The sequence below is a fragment of the Halichoeres trimaculatus genome, unplaced genomic scaffold (genome assembly GCF_033239565.1).
Source record: "Halichoeres trimaculatus isolate MK-OKI-2021-1 unplaced genomic scaffold, fHalTri1.1 fHalTri1_scaffold_9, whole genome shotgun sequence".
Taxonomy (NCBI): Eukaryota; Metazoa; Chordata; class Actinopteri; order Labriformes; family Labridae; genus Halichoeres; species Halichoeres trimaculatus.
In genome coordinates, this window is record NW_027437188.1 from 10,919,497 (window position 1) to 10,939,734 (window position 20,238).

A 20,238-nucleotide genomic window follows, 5' to 3' on the forward strand; every position below is an offset into this window, starting at 1 on the left:
TATGACTATCCCACAAAAGATACTGTTAGCATTTAAACAAGTCTTTTTTGCATTTCTTAATTGAAAAAGAAAAAGGAACACTGAAATTTTACTGACCTCCAGTTGTCAGTAGGAGTAACAAACCATACAGAAAAAAGTGACCAAGGGGTATGACTCTACACTGGATGGATCTTTGTAGCTCACAGGGTTTTTTGCCAGAAAAAAACAAACAGCATTTTGACTTTTGCTGATTTTAAGGGAGAACAAGTACAAGCTACTATATTTCTTCCATGTTTGTGTACATGAAACTTTTTTTTCTAATTGCAGCCTTTGCGATTTGAAAATTGCATTCTATTACATTGCGATGTCGGTTTAAAATTGATTAATTGTTCAGCCTTACTTGCTGGGCTTCTGTCAGAAAATCACATCATACAGGACAGGTATGGATACATCTTCATGTACAGCAGCACAGCCTCAGGATACTGTTTTAAATACACCGTTGGCTGCTAAAATCCCTAGAAAAACAAGCAAAGACTCTAAAAAACTTTATGCAGTTCTCAAATGTGTGTTGAATCTGTACAATTATTTCAACATTTTACAGGTGTCAATGCAAGCTTTGCTTTGTATTATTTGTTCTTCTCTTTTTTTGGACTTTATTCCGAGAGGAAGGGACAGGGGAGGCTGGATTCAAACCCAGGCCACCTGCTCCAGGACTAGCTTCGATGTGCGTGCAACCTAGACAGCTAGTCTATACCAGCGCCCGATCTTCGTTGCACCAGTGACTTGTCAGGTGACTCATCAGATTTGTTGTGTGAAAATTCTTCCAGCTCATGTTAAGGTAACCTCAGTCTCTCCTATGAAACAGAGAAAAATATCCACATAGGTGACTCTATTTTAACTCTCTCATCAGGTCTCTGTCGCTGTGCTTGTTCTTCTCTGTGTGCAATGATGGATCACATACTGTCAGAATGTGTAGAGTTGTTAAAAATAAATGGTAGCATCTTATATGTGCTGTTTTCTTGTATAAAATCATACTATCTTGATGATTAATGATAAACTGCTCCATCAGAATAAGATTTGTTGGTGTAGCTCAGATCAGAGTGGTCATCTTTGATTGAGATGTTTTACATGAAGCTTTTTACCCTGATCAGGCTCTTGTTCTGATTATTAGAGATCCATGAACTTGTAGCTAGTTTTGTAGAGAAAATAAAGAGGATGAATACCTTTCAGTCTGCAGCAGATGTCTCATGACGCAGTCCTTCGATAAACACAGCCCAGGTGTGTTGAATGCTGATGAAGCTGAGGATGAAGGGGGTGTAGTGATCAGTAAACCAGCTGTCTGCTGAGCAGGTTAGTTCATCCTCCATCTTTCACTGACTGACAGCTCGCTCTGACAGATCTGTCAGCAGGATGTCTATTAACCTCCAGAGTGACAGAGTGAAGACGGAGTGAGCTCAGGGTTCAGAGGAGTGAAGGTGCAACATCCAGTCAGATAATGAGCCCTGTAACCTCCTCGCCGCCCTGTCGCCTGTTTATGATACTCACACACGCTTGGATTGCTGATAAAGGAGCAGCAGTGTTGCCTGACTGATGATTGAAATTTAACTCTCATGGATTAATTGGATTCATTAGTTGAGCAGATATCTGCTCATCCTGAGCCTCACTGATTTATCAGAGACCTGCTGCATGTCAAAGCTGCTCAGTCTCTCTTTAGGTCTGTAAAAACTCATCTCACCTGGGTTATTATTCAGTCAGATCTAATGAGATATCATTCTGTTAACAAAGCTTTCTGAGTTTCACTCCTAATCTAAGAGAGCTGCAGTAATCGACCAACAAGTTATCAACTACTGTGTGAATCACAGAGATGAATGGATTGAAAAAAATTAACTGATGCATCTCTCTGAAAAGCTTTATTGTTTTAGTTTCTGATTCAGTTTACAGCATGAATTAAAACCATTAGCAGCTTTGAAATGTCTAATTATTTGGTGGTTGGTTGGTTGTCAGAATTGTATTGATAACCTGGCAGAGTCACAACAGTATCAGAGCCTCTGACTTCATCTTGACATCTCTGATGTAGATGAAGAATAAATCCTGAAAAACTGTAAAAGGGGACATATCATGCTGATCCCTGATTTAATACTTACATATAAAATGATACAGTTGAAAACAAGACCTTTCACCCCCTGAATTTTCAAAAAATGAGATATTGTATTTTTTCTGATATCCTAGAACAAGATTTGATGCCTCTGAAAATAGGTCATTGCCATTTGGCCGCGAGATTTCCACCTTCATGACGACACGAGGATCCTTTCTTTTTATTGGAGTAATCTGATAAAGCAGCTCCTCCTCTGTGATGTCAGTTAGTCACACAACCGCCACCGAGGGATGCACCCACCAAGAGCCGAGTATAAATAAAGCTCCCTACTAGCTCTGGCTAACTTGACTGAGTGCTGGATGCAGGGACTCTGCCCTGCTGAGCAGCTCGGCTTTACAGTGTGAATTAGCAGTTAAAACACTGCAGTTTTAGCAGACGTCGTAATACTTGTGAGACTGATATTTGCATGCTTGTTCTGACATGCACTGTGAACCTGGACCACAATAATGCTGTGGTAATAACATAGTGACGAACTGACGGTAGAGGCGATCTTTAGACTACACTTTCAGCGTGATGGATAAAACAGACAGAGAAAAGTGAAGGAGCAGGATGAAGCCCTGTTATAGAAGTAGTTTATTGGTGAAGTCTGCCTCTATTTCCACGTATAAACTATACATGTTACAGTACCGGTTTGACTCACCACACTGAAGCGTCCTGAGATGATCTGTGTCGAGGTGGATTTACTTCCTCCTGAGCTGCAGAACCGTCCGGGTCTGACTCGGGGTCCAATACAAAAGGACATATCCTACACTCTGCCATTTTATTAGTGCTATCAATGCCTTATGGTGAAGTTTTGGCAAACAGCAAACTCGCGCAGTCTGCTCCATTCAATGTGGCGATTTTGTAAATACTGCCATGCTGCAAAAACCGCCCCCTGGCTCTACCCCCTCCGCCCCTCTGATAGAACTAACCAATCAGAGCACAAAGGGCTGTGACGTTACTGGAGGTTACTGGAGGAAACGGAGCGTTTCAACAAGATCTTCAGAATGGCCTAAAATGAGGTAATTGAGAACGCTATTGTGGGGCAATGAAGGAACTTAATGACTTGTACTGAGGGCAGAAATGCTTTACAGGCATCCTAGTCTGGCATAGTGAAAAGGAGAAACAAGCATGATATGTCTCCTTTAAGTAAAAGGTCAAATCTGTATTTACAGAAGCAGAATCTGTCTTTACACAACAGCTGTTTATCAACAGATAACGGACATGTCTAACGCACCAAGTTATATTCTTTATCTATATGTGTATTGACAGTAAAACTAGAGCTCATCTCACCTCAAAATGACTGTTGCTAAGGAATTTTTAAGAGATCAAAAACTTAATTTCCACCTCTGTGTGACCTAAAAATGGACATAAAGTGTGATATTTGTGTCACAAATTTCTTGAATCTCCTCTGAAATTAAAAAAAAAAAAAAATTTAAAGGAAATCCTCTCCATCCATCTCATCGTGCCTGTGGATAGAATTTAGCTCCATCAGGATGTGAGTACACAGCTCTGTGCAGCACAGGATGGAGACGCTAACAGCTCAGCTCAGTCACAGCTCGGACTGAAAACTGGGACAAACTGCACGTACACTTTGTGGACGTTTTTGTGCTTGAATGTCATTATAGCAGTTTGCTTTGTAAATCAGCGATTTAGATGGAGCAGCTGCAGGAAAATGATGCTGAACTCTTGGCTCTGTTAGCAGCTGCAGTCCACTCGCGTGTGTACAGTATATCTGGCTACTAAATATTTGAAGTCACGTAGCCCAGAAAAGGGACATCTTATAGTCTTATGTCTCTCAGAAGATATTTCCTTGGCTATTCTCCCTCACATACTTACTTGCGTCTCTCCATGCACATAAGACACAAGGTAACGATGTAAGTGAAGGATGAAGGGATGCAGATTTAGGGGGTGTGCTGGGTCCAGGTGTGGCTCTTCTTTCTGTTGACCTCTGATGAGGACACATCCGCTGCATCACACACAACAACAGAGCCAGACAAGGACACCCGGTGGCCTGATGTGGGGGTCAAGACTTGCTGTTCAAGGCTGAGGTCTTTGAATTTCTCTGTGTTCAAATAGCAGTCTGAAACCTTAAAGATACTGAGTTTAGAAGAAAAGCAGTGATTGAGAAATAATTTGTAATTTGCTTTGAGGGTTCATCAACCTGTGCAAGACAAAAGCAAACCCTTCTGAGTTCTGGTTGTTCCACGGCAGTGAGAGGAGCCTTCTCTACGATCTGCTCTCTCGCTGTGGTTTAGCACAGATTAAAATGTGCTCATGTGCTGTAAATGCAGTACAGATAAGGCTTATGCAGCAGACAAAGGCTGCTGTTTGCCTCTGCTGTGTCTTTCATTCTCATACAGTCAGCTCTGCCTTACATGACACACAGCGCTGCTCCTTTCTTCTGCCTCCAGAGCTTTGTGCACTCTGCTGATCCACGTGTGTGATTGGCTGCCTGCAGGGCCGCTAAAGCCTGTGATTCAGCACTTCAGAGCTAATCATATCTGCGCTCCTATTGGGCGCCTTTTATCACCCGCTCATGTGCTGGATCAACAGGAAACATGTTGGTATTTTGTTACCTGTACTTGTACGTGCCTGCAGTGTCCAGAAATTACGTGTGTCTCTCACAGTTACACATAGCATCACCTGTAGGCTGATCAGCCTGAAGTTCACCTGTTCTGTCAGATGTTCACCTGCTGAGTGCTTTGAGGTGCTCTCTACTGTTCTCCTCAATTAAAACAATGATTTAGTCATTTTTCCCTGTTCTCAGTTTTTTCTATGTTATGCAGAGATTAGGATGTTTTAGGCTGTTAAAGGGATAGTTCAGTTTTTTTGAAGTGGGGTTGAATGAGCTCTATGTGACCACTAAGGACATTAGATACAGTAGAAAGTAGACGCTAACAGGGAGAGACCGTACCAAATTCAAAGGCTGGTTTCTCTGCCTACAAGAACTAAAATCAAAAAGTAATACCACAGTTTAAGAGTACGCTACATAAAATATTTTTTAAGTGCATTAAGTCTTCGGAAATATAAATATTTATCCAGACCTAACTAACTGGTCATGTGTCCTTCCGCACAGCGCTAGTGCGCTCCATCCCCCCCTCCTCCTTTCAGCTGTAGGGAATGTAAACAAGCTATGCTTCAGGCCCTGGTTGTAGCCTCGTGTAAGTTTGATCAAGTATCGTAGTTCTTTTGTTTGTACTCTTAGGATTGTGAGGCAGCGTAGGAAATTCAAAATGTGTGACTATGACAGCCACGATGAAGTTCCATTCACTTTTGAACCAAAAGGATACCTGTATGAGCCGGAGTAGCTACACAGAAGAAGAGCTGCTACAGATGGAGACTGAAAGGAATACACAGGAAACATCCACGGACACTGGACATCAAGATGCTGAGTGTTATTGCTGCCACAACTGTTGTTGTTGTTGTTGTTGCTGTTACAGGACACTCCAGAATTTAGAAGAGCAGGGAAATCTGTGTGATGAGTTATACAGACGGCTTGAGAGCCAGCAGTGTCCTCAGACAAATCCTGAAGAGTGTCTGTAACCAAGTACCACTGGTGACGGCAGTAACACTCAGCATCCATGGGCATTAAGTCACAGCTCAGACATTTACACCACTGAGTATTTCCGACTCTATCTTGATGTCTATCTTGATTCTGCGATGAAAGCACCAATCTATTCTGAAGCCAAAGCTTTACTGCTAGCATACCAATGCAATTTCCTATACAGGTTTGCATCAAGCTAGCGCGTTTAGTTTTTAACCTTTTTGGTAAATAAGGAGATTTATCCCATGTTGAATGTATTGAAAAGGAATCTTGTGCAAGAGAGTAATTTACTTTTCCTTGTCTGTCCAGTTCTTCAGTAGAACTTCAAGCTGAAATCATGAATCAAAATTTTCTTGGAAATGGTATCCAACTGCTAAGCTTAAGATAGCTGCGGCAGACTAGTCAACGTAAGGTCTGGCAGATCTGGCATAGTGCAAAGATTCGATAAGGGAATAGTTAAGCACAAAGGGTAACAATATCTTTGGATTGAAACATTTCTAATCGATTCGCAACAGGAACCGGTTTTCGATACCCATCCCCACTCAAGAGGGATGGCAGTTAGGAGGTATTTTTGAGACTAATGGAAATACAAGACAGTCATGTAGCCTCTTACCTGTGTGTAGAGCAAATTCAGGCCCGCTCTGTTGTCCATGACTTCACTGTCATGCGCCATGTCCCAGTAGCTGCAGAAAGAAAAGACTGTTTAAACACTGATAACATTTAACAAAAGGGAAATACTAGGCACCTCAAAATGAAATGTTCATGTTAGCTGCAGTAAACCACACAGGCAAGTGGACATTAGGTTGGTAGGGATGGGAATTGATAAGCTTTTGTCAATACCGATGCCCTGATCGATTCTGCTTATCGTTCAGATTCTTTATCGATTCCCTTATCAATTTCTTTGGTGAATTTTCTTGGTACAAAAGTAGCTTTACAGGTTTTCTGTGGCAACAACATTTAATTGAGTTTATACTGTAAGTGAATAAAATGTAATTGGTCCCCGAGTCTAGATGTTTCTGGGCATAATTATACAGAAACAGGTAAAAAATTGCACACAATGTGACGTTGATGTACTGTGTTGTAATATATTAATAATTCAAGTTGGCCATCTAGTGTCTCACAGTGGTTATAGCAATGTTTTAAGTTGTTTAGAAGCTTTCCGTAGTTATGAAGTCAGCCATGAGCCTTTCAATTGCCTGTTAGCTTTTGACATTTGAAATTCTCAGTATTTTTTACAAAGAGTTGATGTGATATGTTTCTGTGAAGAAAGTTGAAATTCTATTCTGAAGCTGAATTTATATTGATGTATGCTAACTGCTAGCATATCAATGCAGTTTCCCATATACGTTAGCATCAAGCTTGCGCTATTTTTTTTTAATTTTTTTTAAATAAGGTGATTTATACCATTTTGAATGTACTGAATATGAATCTCCTGAGAGAGAGAGTAATGTACATTTCTTTATGAAGTCAGTTCTTCAGTAAAACTTCAAGCTGAAAATCCTGATTCTGAGTTTTCTTGGGAAACATTATCGAACTACTAAACTAAGATAGCTGCAGCAGACTAGTCGACGTAAGGCCCGGCGGCTCCAGCACAATGTAAAGAATTGATAAGGGAATCGTTGAGCACAAAAGCTAACAATATCGATGAATTGAAACATTTCTTATCGTTTCCCAGCAGGGACTGGTTTTCGATTTCCATCCCTGATGGGGTGCAAAATAAACCAAACCAGAACCTCAAACCTTTTTATTATGTTTAATTGTACTTGACATTCCAGTGTAGTGGAGGTACCTTTTCTTTCTCTAAAATAAAAACCCACTTATCAAAAACCAGCAGAACATCAAAATGCAAGTCACTCGACAAAGAAAAGAGGGAAACAGTGTAACCAGGACTTTAAAAAGGGGAATTAAACCATGACTAGTGAAAGTTTTATGAGGCATTTTCTTCCCTATAAGTTGAACAGAAACTGAGTTAACATGCTGTGTGTTAACTGTATTGTTCCATCCCAACTGCTAACACGCTTTCTGTTGATTCACTTGACTCTAACTGCTTTAGCTGTTGCTAATCAAACTTACATAATTCATTTAATTCAAGCCAGTCTTGTTTTGATAAGTCCAGAAAAATGTATGATTTAAGATATTAGGGGAAAAAAGTGAGAAAAACTAATTTGTTTACTTTTTTGGATTGAGAATTTATTTTATTGTGAGAAACAAAACAAGTGTGTTTTTCTTACCACACTTGAGCAATCAATTCATATTTTTCGCCTTTTAATATCTTGTAATAAGGCTATATTTTTGCGAGGAATTATTCAAACACTTGCATAGATTTCAGTTTTTGCATCTTTACTAGATGTCTGGCAAAAACTAAACTGGCGCCCTGTCTTCTGGACTGTAAACAGTGTGAAACTGAAAGCCCGTTTCTTGTTTAATGCAGGAAAATTCCCCCCACTGTCATCCCTCTTGCTATCCAAGTCACAGATCAAACCTGGTTCACATTTTCTGTTCAAAACCTTGAGTGTGAAAATGACCCAGGGTCATGTGGGGGTTAATGGGCTGGACTATTTCCGTGCTGTTTGCAGAATGACTTCCTCTAGTATTGTTATCACCCTGAGGTTTCTAGTCAACCAGCAGCCACTCTCCAGGAAATCGCTTTTTCTACTTCTGCTTCCTGGAGTCACAGGGTTTCCCTCAAGCTACTTATTTCGTCCATAGTAAAGATGTCACTGCTTTGAAATGTGTCAGCATATCAGCCACAGCTCTTTACTTTTCTTAACATCACTCTGCACTTTGAATGGTTTGACATAGCTGTACTAATAGCCCGTCACATCTGTTTATGACAGTTAAATTCCAATTTAATCATATTTATTGCTTCAGTTTTTATGAGAACCAAGTTCTGTATGCTTTTGCCCCCAGTACTGGAAATAATTTAGATGAAGGTACAATATCGAAACCAATGCCAGGTAGCCCCTCCCCGCCCAGCTGTGACAGCTTTATATCCCAAAGGACACCTCCAGTGTCTCATCAATCCCTCAGAGCATCAATCCTGTCAAACAGCCACATCTTTGTATTGCTTTGGAAGCAGTTTCCTTTGATTTACTTGCATCATTGCTTCCTTAGATCACTTTATTTGTGCTTCAGGCAGTAGTCAGGGTCAGGGGGGAAGAGTTTGCTGGATATAAAACTGAGCTTTATGTTTGACTGATGGAAGTTAAAATGAAACTCTGCTTTTCTGGAGCATTCATACGAGCTGTGAGAGAGGTTAATGGTTACTCTGAAGAGTGAAAAAGTCGCCAGGCTAACCAAGATGAACTTCCTTAAAGGTGTCAAACTGAAAAGGAATGTTTGTGCCTGTGCGATGGAATAAGGAATTAGGACTCTATCCAGCAGGAGTGGCGTCATGGGTGGGCCCACCAGTCCAAGGCCCACCCATTTTCCAACAGGCCCACCTCAAACTTTTTTTCTTTCCATCTGTTTTTTTTTCTCTATCTGTTTTAAAGCGGAATATTAATTTCTTTTGTCACTTTACACTCATTTTATTTTTACATGCCATGTCTTTAAATGAGGGAAGTTTGGCAATCTTTTAAGCCTGTTGGTAAATGGCTATAAATCATTTAGCCTCATTTTATACTGGTAGGATAAGAGAATGATTTCAAGGAAGACTGCAGATTTTTGTCTTTTCTAAAACTGTGGTTAATGTTGCTGCTCTTACAGCCTATAATACATGGAAAGTTGAGGCTGGGGTTTCAGTAAATCGTCTTTCTGGAATTACCTGTAGTTTGCAGTGTGTTCAGAGGAACCTAACCATCCCGAAGTTTCTCTGCACTGATGAGGCAGATTTATAACTGTGTGTTCATAACCATCTTAGAAATCAAAGTTATGGCTGTAAATGAAGCTCTTTTTGTAGTAAGAAGAAAACCTCTGAGTTTATGATAAAAACGATTAGTGGTTGGAGAATAGTGAAATAATAATGCATGATTAAAGTTCATTGGATACAAGATATATATAACAACTTCTGAGAGTGTGTGTGTGTGTGTGTGTGTGTGTGTGTGTGTGTGTGTGTGTGTGTGTGTGTGTGTGTGTGTGTGTGTGTGTGTGTGTGTGTGTGTGTGTGTGTGTGTGTTCATCTTGAAATCTGAGGCCATGTGGACTCTACTGCCCTCTACAGGTTAGTGTCAGAAAATTTTGGAAGCAGATGTTTCAGACTGTTTCCAACTCAGGTTAAAATAAAGGGCCTGTGTTTTTTTTTTTCTCACATCAGGTAATTCTTTTTTTTTTTTTTACCAGGTTTATTATGATACCAGAGCTTTTCACTTTTATTAACAATATTTTCATACCCTGGCAAATAAAAAAGAGATAAAGAATGAACTACAGGGCACACACAAAAAGTAGAGTAGCCTTTTGGTCTTTAAATTCTAGTGTGTGCACAGTAAACGTCAGCATCAGAACTGCTGTTAAGAGAAATAATGTGCCAAATTGCTGGTTTATCAAGCTGTGTTTGGGATGACTGACCATTTATTATCAACAGGTGTGAAGCTCTCAGCTAACAGTTCACAACCCTGGACTTAGAAGAAGCTCAGCACCCAGGTGACACCTCTTACTCTGTCCTCTGCAGACCCAGATTTAAAATGTTCAGCTTTTGGAGAAAGAATGAACCAACCAAATGTTGCCATCATGCACCTGTTGTTGTGAGCAGTTAGGAGTGGTGTGGTGACTCTGTGAGGCAGAAAGGTTAGATATGAGCAGGATGAGGCACAGCTACAGCTTTAGAGAGCATGGATGGACGTAGTCTAAGTGACGCCACCAGCTGGTGTTTTGAGAGACGTCTTGAAGCCATGGTGCATCCTTCATATCAACCTGAAAACCAAGAAGTTGGACGGTTTTAGCCTCCTGCCTTTCAGCTTCAATGCATCAACCTGTCCATCAACTCGACCCTCAACTTTTGGTTTTACTTTTCGATGTAGTTTGGGCACAGCACTTCAATGGCTGTGCCTGTAATGGGGATGTTTTGGCTTCAAAACCGTACAATGGTAAATGGCGGAGCCACGCTGTCCACTCTATATACAGTTTAAAGTGCCACCCTGTTTTTTTTTAACAACTCAAAACATATCAGTTGTCATCAGTCTTTGCAGTGAAACATGTGACAAACACTGTATCATCAGTGTTCAGTTCATCACTTGATCTGCCACCTACACTCGCCTCTCCTCTGAGGTTTCAGGCTTTAAAAATATCTGTTTGGAAACTGTCTGCTCTTCTTGATGGTCCTGTTCACTTCTTGAGGTCATATAGATACGTCAGCTTTTATTTCAGTCTGCTCCACAAACTGTTTAAACTTCCCTCAGGAGCTTTAAAAATGTTAACATTAAAGAGGTTCTCATGTGTCCCGTTCATTTGCTCCTTGATTGTTCTTTGTTTTTGTTGTTTAATCTATATAACCCTAGTTTTTTCTCATCAGCGCTCTAATCCTGAGTTTATTCTACTCATAAAAAGCAGAATAGAGCGGCTTAAGTCTTATTCGCATGAGACTGGAATTACCAGAGGACTTTTATGGCTGTGAGTCGTGCCACACATTTGCAGCGGATAAGAAGAGTCTGTTTTTTACTTTGTTTCTCAGACATTATCCCCCAGATATGATGTCAGAGCTCTGTGTAACACTCAGCTAACAGATCTATAAATAGGATCCCAAATAAAAACTGTCGAGTCTTTGAACAGGAAGAGAAACATTCCTTACCGAGCCTCACAAACACTGAAGAGACACAAAGTTGCTGCAGAAACACTCAGTGGATTCACTGACTTATGGAGTTAAAGTGTGTTTGGTACCAGCATCTGCCTCCTCTGCTGGTATCAGCTGCACAGGTCGCTGTCTGCACACAGGTCCAGTTTGACCAGTGTCTAGACAGCGACCTGTGCAGCTGTTTCTAACAGTCTAACTTGTGTAGTTTGTCCCTCATCTGACAGCTAAAGGGAGACAGGAAATGATGGAGGAGAGGGGAGATAGTGATGAACAGCAAAGGGCAAAGACTGACCCCCAGCCTCTGTGATGAGGCCTATGACCTCTGTACATGGGGGCAAGTTGCAGCTGCTACGCCAAACCAGAACTCCAAGAGTGTTTTCTTCTTTATAAGAGAGAGCAGCAAAGAACTTCTGGCTCCTGTTATTCTGGGCTGCAGTGTTTTAGGATAAGAGTTTTAAGGTGTAGAAGTCAAAATATGATTGAGAAAGGTCACGGTCACACAGAGTGGCCTGAACTCGGTCACAGCGGTTTTAAAGAGAGATTTTTGAACATGCTTACCCTCCTAATGCTCGTGCATATCCACATGCTCCCATGACATGGAAATAGGCCTGTCAAGATAACAAATTTTGTTAGACGATAATTTTCCAAAATATTATTGCCGATAAACAATATTATTGTCAATATTATTATTATTTTTTCATTTTTTCATTGATGTAATTATGATAAATGGGATGATAAAGTGAGTACATCATCAAAAGCAAGAAACTTTAATTTCTTAAGAGTATTTAACTGTAATTAAAAGGTCAGGATCTTTTAAATAAAATAAATTAAACAAAAAATATAATAAATTTAACAAACAAGAAAGAGAAAAAAAAAAGAAAAAATAAATGAAATGGACTCTCTTTTAGAAAAAAATACATGTCAATGAAAATAATTAATACTAATCAAAAACAATAAAACATAGACCCTGTCTCTAAAGAAAAATCAAAACTCCAAAAAAACAACAACAATAAAAACTATAGCCTAAATAAAAGGGAGTTTATACAGTTCCTGAATTGTTTGTAACATGTACTTTTTCCCAGTCAATCCGTACTGTCTGTCAAACATTTTTAACATTTCTGGCTTTCAATCGTATTGAAGGGCTGCATTTCTTTGGCAATGTAGCTGTCTTTGAGCGCCCACCATTTGGAGCTTTTATTTCTATTTACTTTGCAGACCAAAAGCCTCAGTAAGAGCGGATTGTCAAAGAACAAGGCTGAGCTGCACCTCCCCTTCTTCTTCTTTGTCGCCACTATTTTCAAACAAATGCGACATATCAGCTCGTTGGTGTTCATGAGCTCACACTTTGTTCATTCTGATAAAAAACAAAATATTCCCACACTGGGACTGTGGCAGGCGGCTTACGAACCGTATCTTTCGTGCCATCACTCATATTAGCGTGTGTTTCCTCCCCGAGCAGCCCCGTCTTAACCCCAAAGATCACATTTTTGACAGATGCTCACTCCGCTTTAAATCCGCTAAATGCACTGTAGAACCCATGCACCCAGATGTTAGGAAATATAGATGTAGTGAGCTATCTTCTCATTCAGCCTCTTTGGTCGAAAGAGAGGAGGAAAACAAACATGCATGCACATGTCCGTTTAACTAGGCTGGCAAACTTACCGAGGATGTTTTTATTTATCGTTCGGTTATTGGTTTATTGATTATCGTGACAGGCCTGCATGCAAAGATCTGTTTTCTAAATGTTGCAAACGGCTCTTTTCTCTCCAGCATTTAAAGTTAAATGGTGTTGTTTGGGCCACTGCCATTAACCTTGTTTTCCTTATATGTGACCTCCTGGTTGCCATGTTGCATACACAACCTTCCTTAGAGATGATCAGGATGAGATGCTGCATCCATCTTGAAAAGTGAAAGTGAAAGTCAAGTGAAACGAGCGAATCACCGAAGAGATTTACCTTCCGACGTCTGGAAACGTTAATCTGACTATTTATACTTGATGGTTGCAATATAGTCATTTTATACATCTCATGTTCAACAACTCGTGACATATTGAGTATATTTGATATATCTCCCAGCATCCCAAGCTTTAATAATGCTCCTTTCTTCTCCTCTCCGTCTCTGTCTCTTCAGTCACTGATGTGGAACTGAGGCGTCTGAAAGATGCCTTCAAGAGAACCAGCGGCCTCACCTATTACATGACCCAGCAGTGCTTCTACAGAGAAGTGCTGGGAGATGGAGTTCCCCTTAAAGTTGCAGAGGTAAGTGAATCATGAAAATCCCACACAGCATATACCATGAAACAGTATTTTTAGGTCGATGCAGTCCTTGTGGAAGCTTGGATACTCACTGAGATAGAGATGAATTGAAGAGGTGAGAGGTAATGTCTGATGAAGTGTGACTCTTTCAGCTGACCTGAGGGACTTTTGCTGCTTTTGATGAAAGTTAAATGTGAGTTTTGGTTAGCAGAAGCTGACGTCACCAGTGCAAGATGTCAGCAACATTTCACTATGACTAAGAGAGGTTCAGACCCATCCTCCATCTTTATGTACAGTCAGTGGTGTAGAGTCAGGGAGCTGCCAATCAAAATGTGATGTCCTGCTCCTCCACAGTCTTAGAGAAAGGTCTCAGCTGTAAAATTAGCTTCTTTTTTTTAGGTTTCCTTCTTGTTTATTTTGATATTTCTGCTCAGATTTATAAAAATGCTTATTGAGACTCTAAACTTTGATGTTGATGCAGTTTCTGAGGCTCTCTGAAAGCTTGACTCACCAGTGAAGCAGAACACGATTCAGCTTCACTTTTGAAGGATGCGCTCAGACACAGCTCTGTCTTCAGAGTGAACATAGCGTGACTGAGAGCTCTACCCTTTATCAGCTGAGTAGAAAGCAAAGCTCAATATCTGCCATGCATTTACCCTTTAAGCGTCTGCGAGACGCTGCAGACTGCTGCTCCTCTCTCCTTACCCTTTGTCGCCATGGCAGCAGTAACTGCAGTGACAGCGGTCCTGATCTGAGGGTGCTGCTGGTCTCTTCAAACAGAAACATGGTCGCCTCACATCGTGAGTACAAAGGAAGCCAGAGTCTGATGGAGCCGTCCTGTGAAGCTTTTATTTAAACCCAGCTCTCTCTGAGTTATGAGTTTGTTTTTAACAATGTTAAGATAGATTCAGTGATAAACAGAGAGTGTTATGATGCTCTCATGTGTTGGCTGAAAATAGACACAATCAAAGACATCTGATTTGACTGTGAGACCTTTAATCATGCTGAGATTGATTCATAATGAGATGATTTAGAATTCTCTTTTGATGAGGAGTCAGCGGAATTCATTGTGCACAATAAAACAAATTATCATCGTCACATTGTTGTTTACCCTCTCAGGAACAGATATTTGTTCAACAGACTTTGACCTTTTTGTCACTACGACCATGTTGACATTATCAGGTGTGATTTTGTCACACTTGACAAAGAGAACTGGACTTTCCACACCTTTATGTCTGAGTCAGGGGAATTCCCTAAATCTCACCTACGTCATTGTGAGCCTGTTTTTCTCACTAAAGGAGTCCCTCACTATAATAGAAATAACTTAAAATCCAAGAACAGAGACAGATTGTTTTACATTTACCCATCATGTTAACCCACCCAACTCATTCTGAGCAGTGAGAGGAAGAGACTAAAGGCTAACCACTAAAAAAAATCAGCATTGAAAGTTAAGAAAGTCATGTTTGATATGTAAATAAAGTTAGTGATTGATTAATAATGCCTGCTAAGATGCACATCACTCCTAAGCTGTGTCCCAATTCAGGGGCTGCAGCCTACGGAGGCTGAATTTGACTGATTATGTCACAGCGATGCGATGTGATGTCTCATTTCGAAGGCTCCTCCAAATGCGGCCGACGAACCCGGCCTCCTTTTTGGGTTCCAGGAAGGATGGATTTGGTGAATCCTTTGTAGCCTCACGTATCCTAAGATCCATTGTGTGCGTGAAATCATAAGATGATGGACACGGCCGAACTCCAAAAAGGAGTCCTGTTTTATCCAGATCTTTTCAAGTAACAAACTGAGGAAAAAAAAGTTCTTTTTAAATCTTCTCATTATTATATAAAAATATGTTAATGAATGTAAATTCTCTGGGGAAAAAATCTTACTTGGTGTTTTTTATTTATTATTTTTTTACAGGGAATTCAAAAAATACATTAAATCATTTCAACAGATTGTATTTTATATATTTTTTTAAACCAACCCCCCCAGCACTTGTTCAAATGTTAAAAATGTATGTTGTTGCCTTACTCCCATGTAAATGGTGGTTCTATATCCTATCAATTATTATAATAGCAACAATAATAATAATAATAATAATAATAATAATAATAATAATAATAATAATAATAATAATAATAATAATAACAATAATAATAATAATGATAACAATAACAATAATGATAATAAAGATAATAATAATAATAATAATGATGATGATGATAATAATAATGATGCAAAGTAAAAAAAAAAATAATTGTAAAAATCATCCTGTTTTAAATGTGAGGTTTTGGTTTACCTGTGTTTAAAAAGTAATGTAAGCCTGACAGGTGAGGGTGGCGCTGTGTGACGTCAAGGGTGACAAACAGGAAATGCTTCGTAGACCAGACCGTCTCAATTCAGTTCGGCCTTTGCGGTCTATGCAGGCTGCGAAGGCCGGGTCCTCTGAAGGCTACAGCCTCCGTAGGCTGCAGCCCCTGAATTGAGACACAGCCCTCCTGTCATCACATTCCATCTCCTATCAGGCAATACTAATCAACCACTGGTCACTGGAGTGAATCAATGCTTTACAGAGAAATAGGGACATAATGGCCACACCTCTACAGCTACTTGCACAATGCTTTTTTATGTATTTTATTAGTTTTAATGCACGTGATTTGAAGCATCCACATCAAGAACAGATGTGATTTTTTTGTGCAGTTCAGTCATAAAAGGATATAAAGCCGCAAGGATTTAAGCATGAGTGTAAGTACGTAAAGATTTAAGAATGTGGGGATGTCTATATGTAAGGGTATAAGGATCTGAGTATTTATAGATAAAGGATGTAAAAATGTCAGAATCTATGCATGTAAGGATTTAAAGATGTAAAGGTGGATGGATGTAAGGATGTAAGGATTTATGGATGTGAGGATGTAAGGCTGAAACGATTATGAACATGTAAGGATTTAAGGATGTAAAGATTTAAAGGCGCAAGAAATAGGGATAGACATTAATGAGATTTTATTGATATCAGTGCACTTATTGGTTCTGCTTATCAATCCGTTTCTTTATTGATTCCTTTTGTGAATTTTCTCTGTAAAAAATGTAACTTTACAGGTTTTCTGGGTTGAGAACATTAAATTGAGTTTAAACATGAAAAAATTTTGAATTTGTCACTGGATCTGGATATCTCTGGGCGTCATGTGGCATTGCTAACATAGCATTATTCCAAGTTGTTTGGAACCTTGACATAGTTATGAAGCCAGCTGTAAGTCTGCACGCAACTTTTCCTTCACTTGCCTTCAAGTATTTTGACTTTTGGAGTCTTCAGTATTTTTTTTTTTTACAAAGAGTAACTGTCCCTGTGATGAAAGTTGAAATTCTATTCTGAAACCCGGGTTATACTAATGTATGCTAACCGCTAGAATATCGGCGCAATTTTCCATATACATAAGCATCAAGCTAGCACTGTCATGTTTATATCGTTTTTGGTAAATAAGGAGATTTATACCAATTTTGATTGTGTTGAATAGGGATCTCTTGTGAAAGTAATGCACATTTCTTTGTGACTTCAGTTCTTCAGTAAAACTTCAAGCTGAAAATCCTGAATCAGAGTTTCCTTTGCAAACCTTATCTACTAGGCCAAGATAGCTGCGGCAGACTGGTCACGTAAGGTCCTGAAGCTCTGGCGTAGTGTAAAGAATCAATAAGGGAATTGTTAAGCACCAAGGCTAACAATATTGATGGACTGAAACATTTCTTATCGATTCACATCCCTTGTAAGGGACAGGGTGAGTTAGGACATGAAGTTGTAAGGAGGTAAGATGTGACAGTGTTCAGATTTAAGGATGTATGGAATTTAGTTCGTAGGAAATGAAAACTGAAAGGTTTGAGAATAGGAGAAAGTATAGCTTTGAGGATGTAAAAATGTGTAGTTGTTTGGTGTATGGATGTAAAAATGTAAAGATGTGAGGAAAGGTAAACCAGAGTTTAAATCACTGATGAAAACATTTGTCAAACTGAAAATAATGGATGAGAAGATAAGAGACAGTCAGAGGAAGTTTGGTGGTTCTCTCTGCACAGTAAGACACACTTAACTTCTCCTTTTACACCACAAACTGTGTGCCTGTGTGTGTGTGTGTGTGTGTGTGTGTGTGTGTGTGTGTGTGTGTGTGTGTGTGTGTGTGTGTGTGTGTGTGTGTGTGTGTGTGTGTGTGTGTGTGTGTGTGTGTGTGTGTGTGTGTGTTAGGGATTTTTTTTTGTGTGACCCATTGACACAGCTTCACTTCATTAACTCACTAACTGCAGAGTCACGCTTACACACGCTGCATACATTTGACTCACGCACACACACACACACACACACACACAGAGCTCTTTTATTTATTTTTTTCATGCTCTGCTGCATGACTACAGACACAGTCTGTAGTCATGTTTTCATTTCTTGCAAAAAAGACAAGCTGATTTCTTTAACTTTATCTTTGACAAAAGAAATCCTCTAAAGACGTCTTGAGCTCTGGGGTATCAAGATGAGTTTTTTTTGCACTTTTCAGACACTTTATATTCTACATTAACTGAATATTCAAAACAATAACAAGCGGGGCTTTGGCTTTTGTGTGCTACACTGCTAGACATCAGCAAATGAGCTGGATGATAGAGGACGGTCTTAAAAACAGTTGGGAAAAGAAACAGTGACATTGGTCACTTAAAACAGGACTTCAGAGTGTATTGATGTTGAGGTGATGCCTTAGCATTGTTTAGTTGACATCCTTTCTTATGCTTCGAGGTTAACATTGAGACTGTTTACATTTTGGTCGTCCTGGAGCTAGAAGTGACTGTATGTGGATGCAAAGGTTGAGCTTGGGAGGAGCTTGAAAGGAGTGTGGGATGGCCTAACACAAAGTGTTAAGCTGTGCTGTCTTTGCTTATAGATAACTTATTCATGGCTTTGATCATCTTCATTTTAGCCCCACAAGAAATAAATAAACCTCTGTTTTTCGCCGTCTGTGTTCCAGGTGATCTACACCTCGTTTGGAGGCTCCTCCAAAGGACTCCACTTCAACAACCTGATCGTGGGTCTTGTGCTCCTGACCAGAGGACGAGACGAGGAAAAGGCAAAGTGTGAGTGTTTTACAACATCTGTACAGAGACTGCAGCAGGCTGAATGTGTTATTAAGTTAATGACAGCATAGCCAATCCAGCACCAAATACAGAGCTGGAACACAGCAAAGTCTGCAGGGCTGTGATAGTTTAGAAACACAAGACCTGAAAAAGTCCTAAATATGTTCATCATTAGCCTTTTAAACCCTGCAACTCTGCAACAGAGCTGGGAGATTTTCACTATCGCTTCCTCTTTACACTTACACATTTCACTGCGAAACTGCGTAATGTTGGTGTCCCTTTGTGTGATTACTTTTTGCATCATGGGGTAACAGAAGCACACGAGGCCCAGCATGTAAGGAGACATACACACACAGACACACTCACTACACAAGGCCACCTTCTTCCTCTCATTCCTCCTCTGTTCCACCTCTGAGGGAGGATCAGAGAGGAAACCACTTTGCTTCACTGTTACGCCTCGATGTGTTGCATATTGCAGACGTGGCCAACAGGGGTGAAAATATTACGCTTTGCGTGTCGGCATGTAAGAGCCTACTGATGTGTATAGTGTCAGTGAAAGACAAAAAGAAGACGGTATTTTGAGAGAATGGTGCAGATAAAGCACAAATGGGTGCATGAAAATTGATCAGAATGCAGGAGAAGAAATGTTTGGTGCTGCAAATGTTTGAGTGGAGACCTACTGATAGTGAGAGCTCTGTTATCATGCTTTGTACAATTTAATACATTAACAGAAGTATCAAATTTAGCACAATTGAAAGAGAATAGGCTTTGTGACACTAAAATCTTTGACTTTCTGCTCCACAGACTTATTTCTCACTTCATAGTCCCGCCCCGTGTATTCAAAGTTTAACACATTAATTATAATAATCCTGAAAAATTAAAGTTCAATTGAACCCTGCCCTTCCCAGACAGCTTTTCAGATGCAGAATATGCATAAAAGCACAATTATAGAAGCAGGACTGATGTGTGTTGTGTGTTCCTCCCTCTGCTGCTCCCTCATTGTTATTCTGAGAGCTGATGTTGACGTGTTGCAGGCTGAATAATCCATCAGGACGTTATTGACATTGTAGCTTCTATCGGCCTCACCGAGGCCTGCCTTTCTGTGATAAAACTCGAGTCTCTCCTGACTCTGTGTGTGTGTGTGTGTGTGTGTGTGTGTGTGTGTGTGTGTGTGTGTGTGTGTGTGTGTGTGTGTGTGTGTGTGTGTGTGTGTGTGTGTGTGTGTGTGTGTGTGTGTGTGTGTGTGTGTGTGTGTGCTCACAGACCTCTTCAGCCTGTTTGCCAGTGATCTGGGAGGATATGCTGCCAGGGAAGACATTGAAGCTGTTCTGCAGCTGCTGGATGGAGAGGTCCCAGCATCCCTGAAGAAATGCTTCAGTGAGGTCGGTAAATGCAGCCCGATGACAAAATAAAGACACAACAGACAGGAAAGAGATACACAATAGTTGGTTTTTAAAACAGGTGCCTTAGGAGTGTCTTAAAACTCATGCAGCTGGTA

The 20,238-nt window shown here is 40.1% G+C and overlaps 1 protein-coding gene across 4 annotated transcripts in view; it reads left to right on the plus strand.

The window, feature by feature from the left end:
- The window catches only part of usp32 (ubiquitin specific peptidase 32), a 66,849-nt gene that overhangs the window by 15,056 nt on the left and 31,555 nt on the right, over positions 1–20,238 (plus strand). For all 4 annotated transcript variants that reach the window (XM_074679249.1, XM_074679250.1, XM_074679251.1 and 1 more), the window contains exons 2-4: positions 13,519–13,646; positions 18,635–18,740; positions 20,004–20,122. In XM_074679249.1, coding sequence (XP_074535350.1) covers positions 13,519–13,646; positions 18,635–18,740; positions 20,004–20,122 — 353 coding nt within the window. The remainder of the gene's footprint in view (positions 1–13,518; positions 13,647–18,634; positions 18,741–20,003; positions 20,123–20,238) is intronic.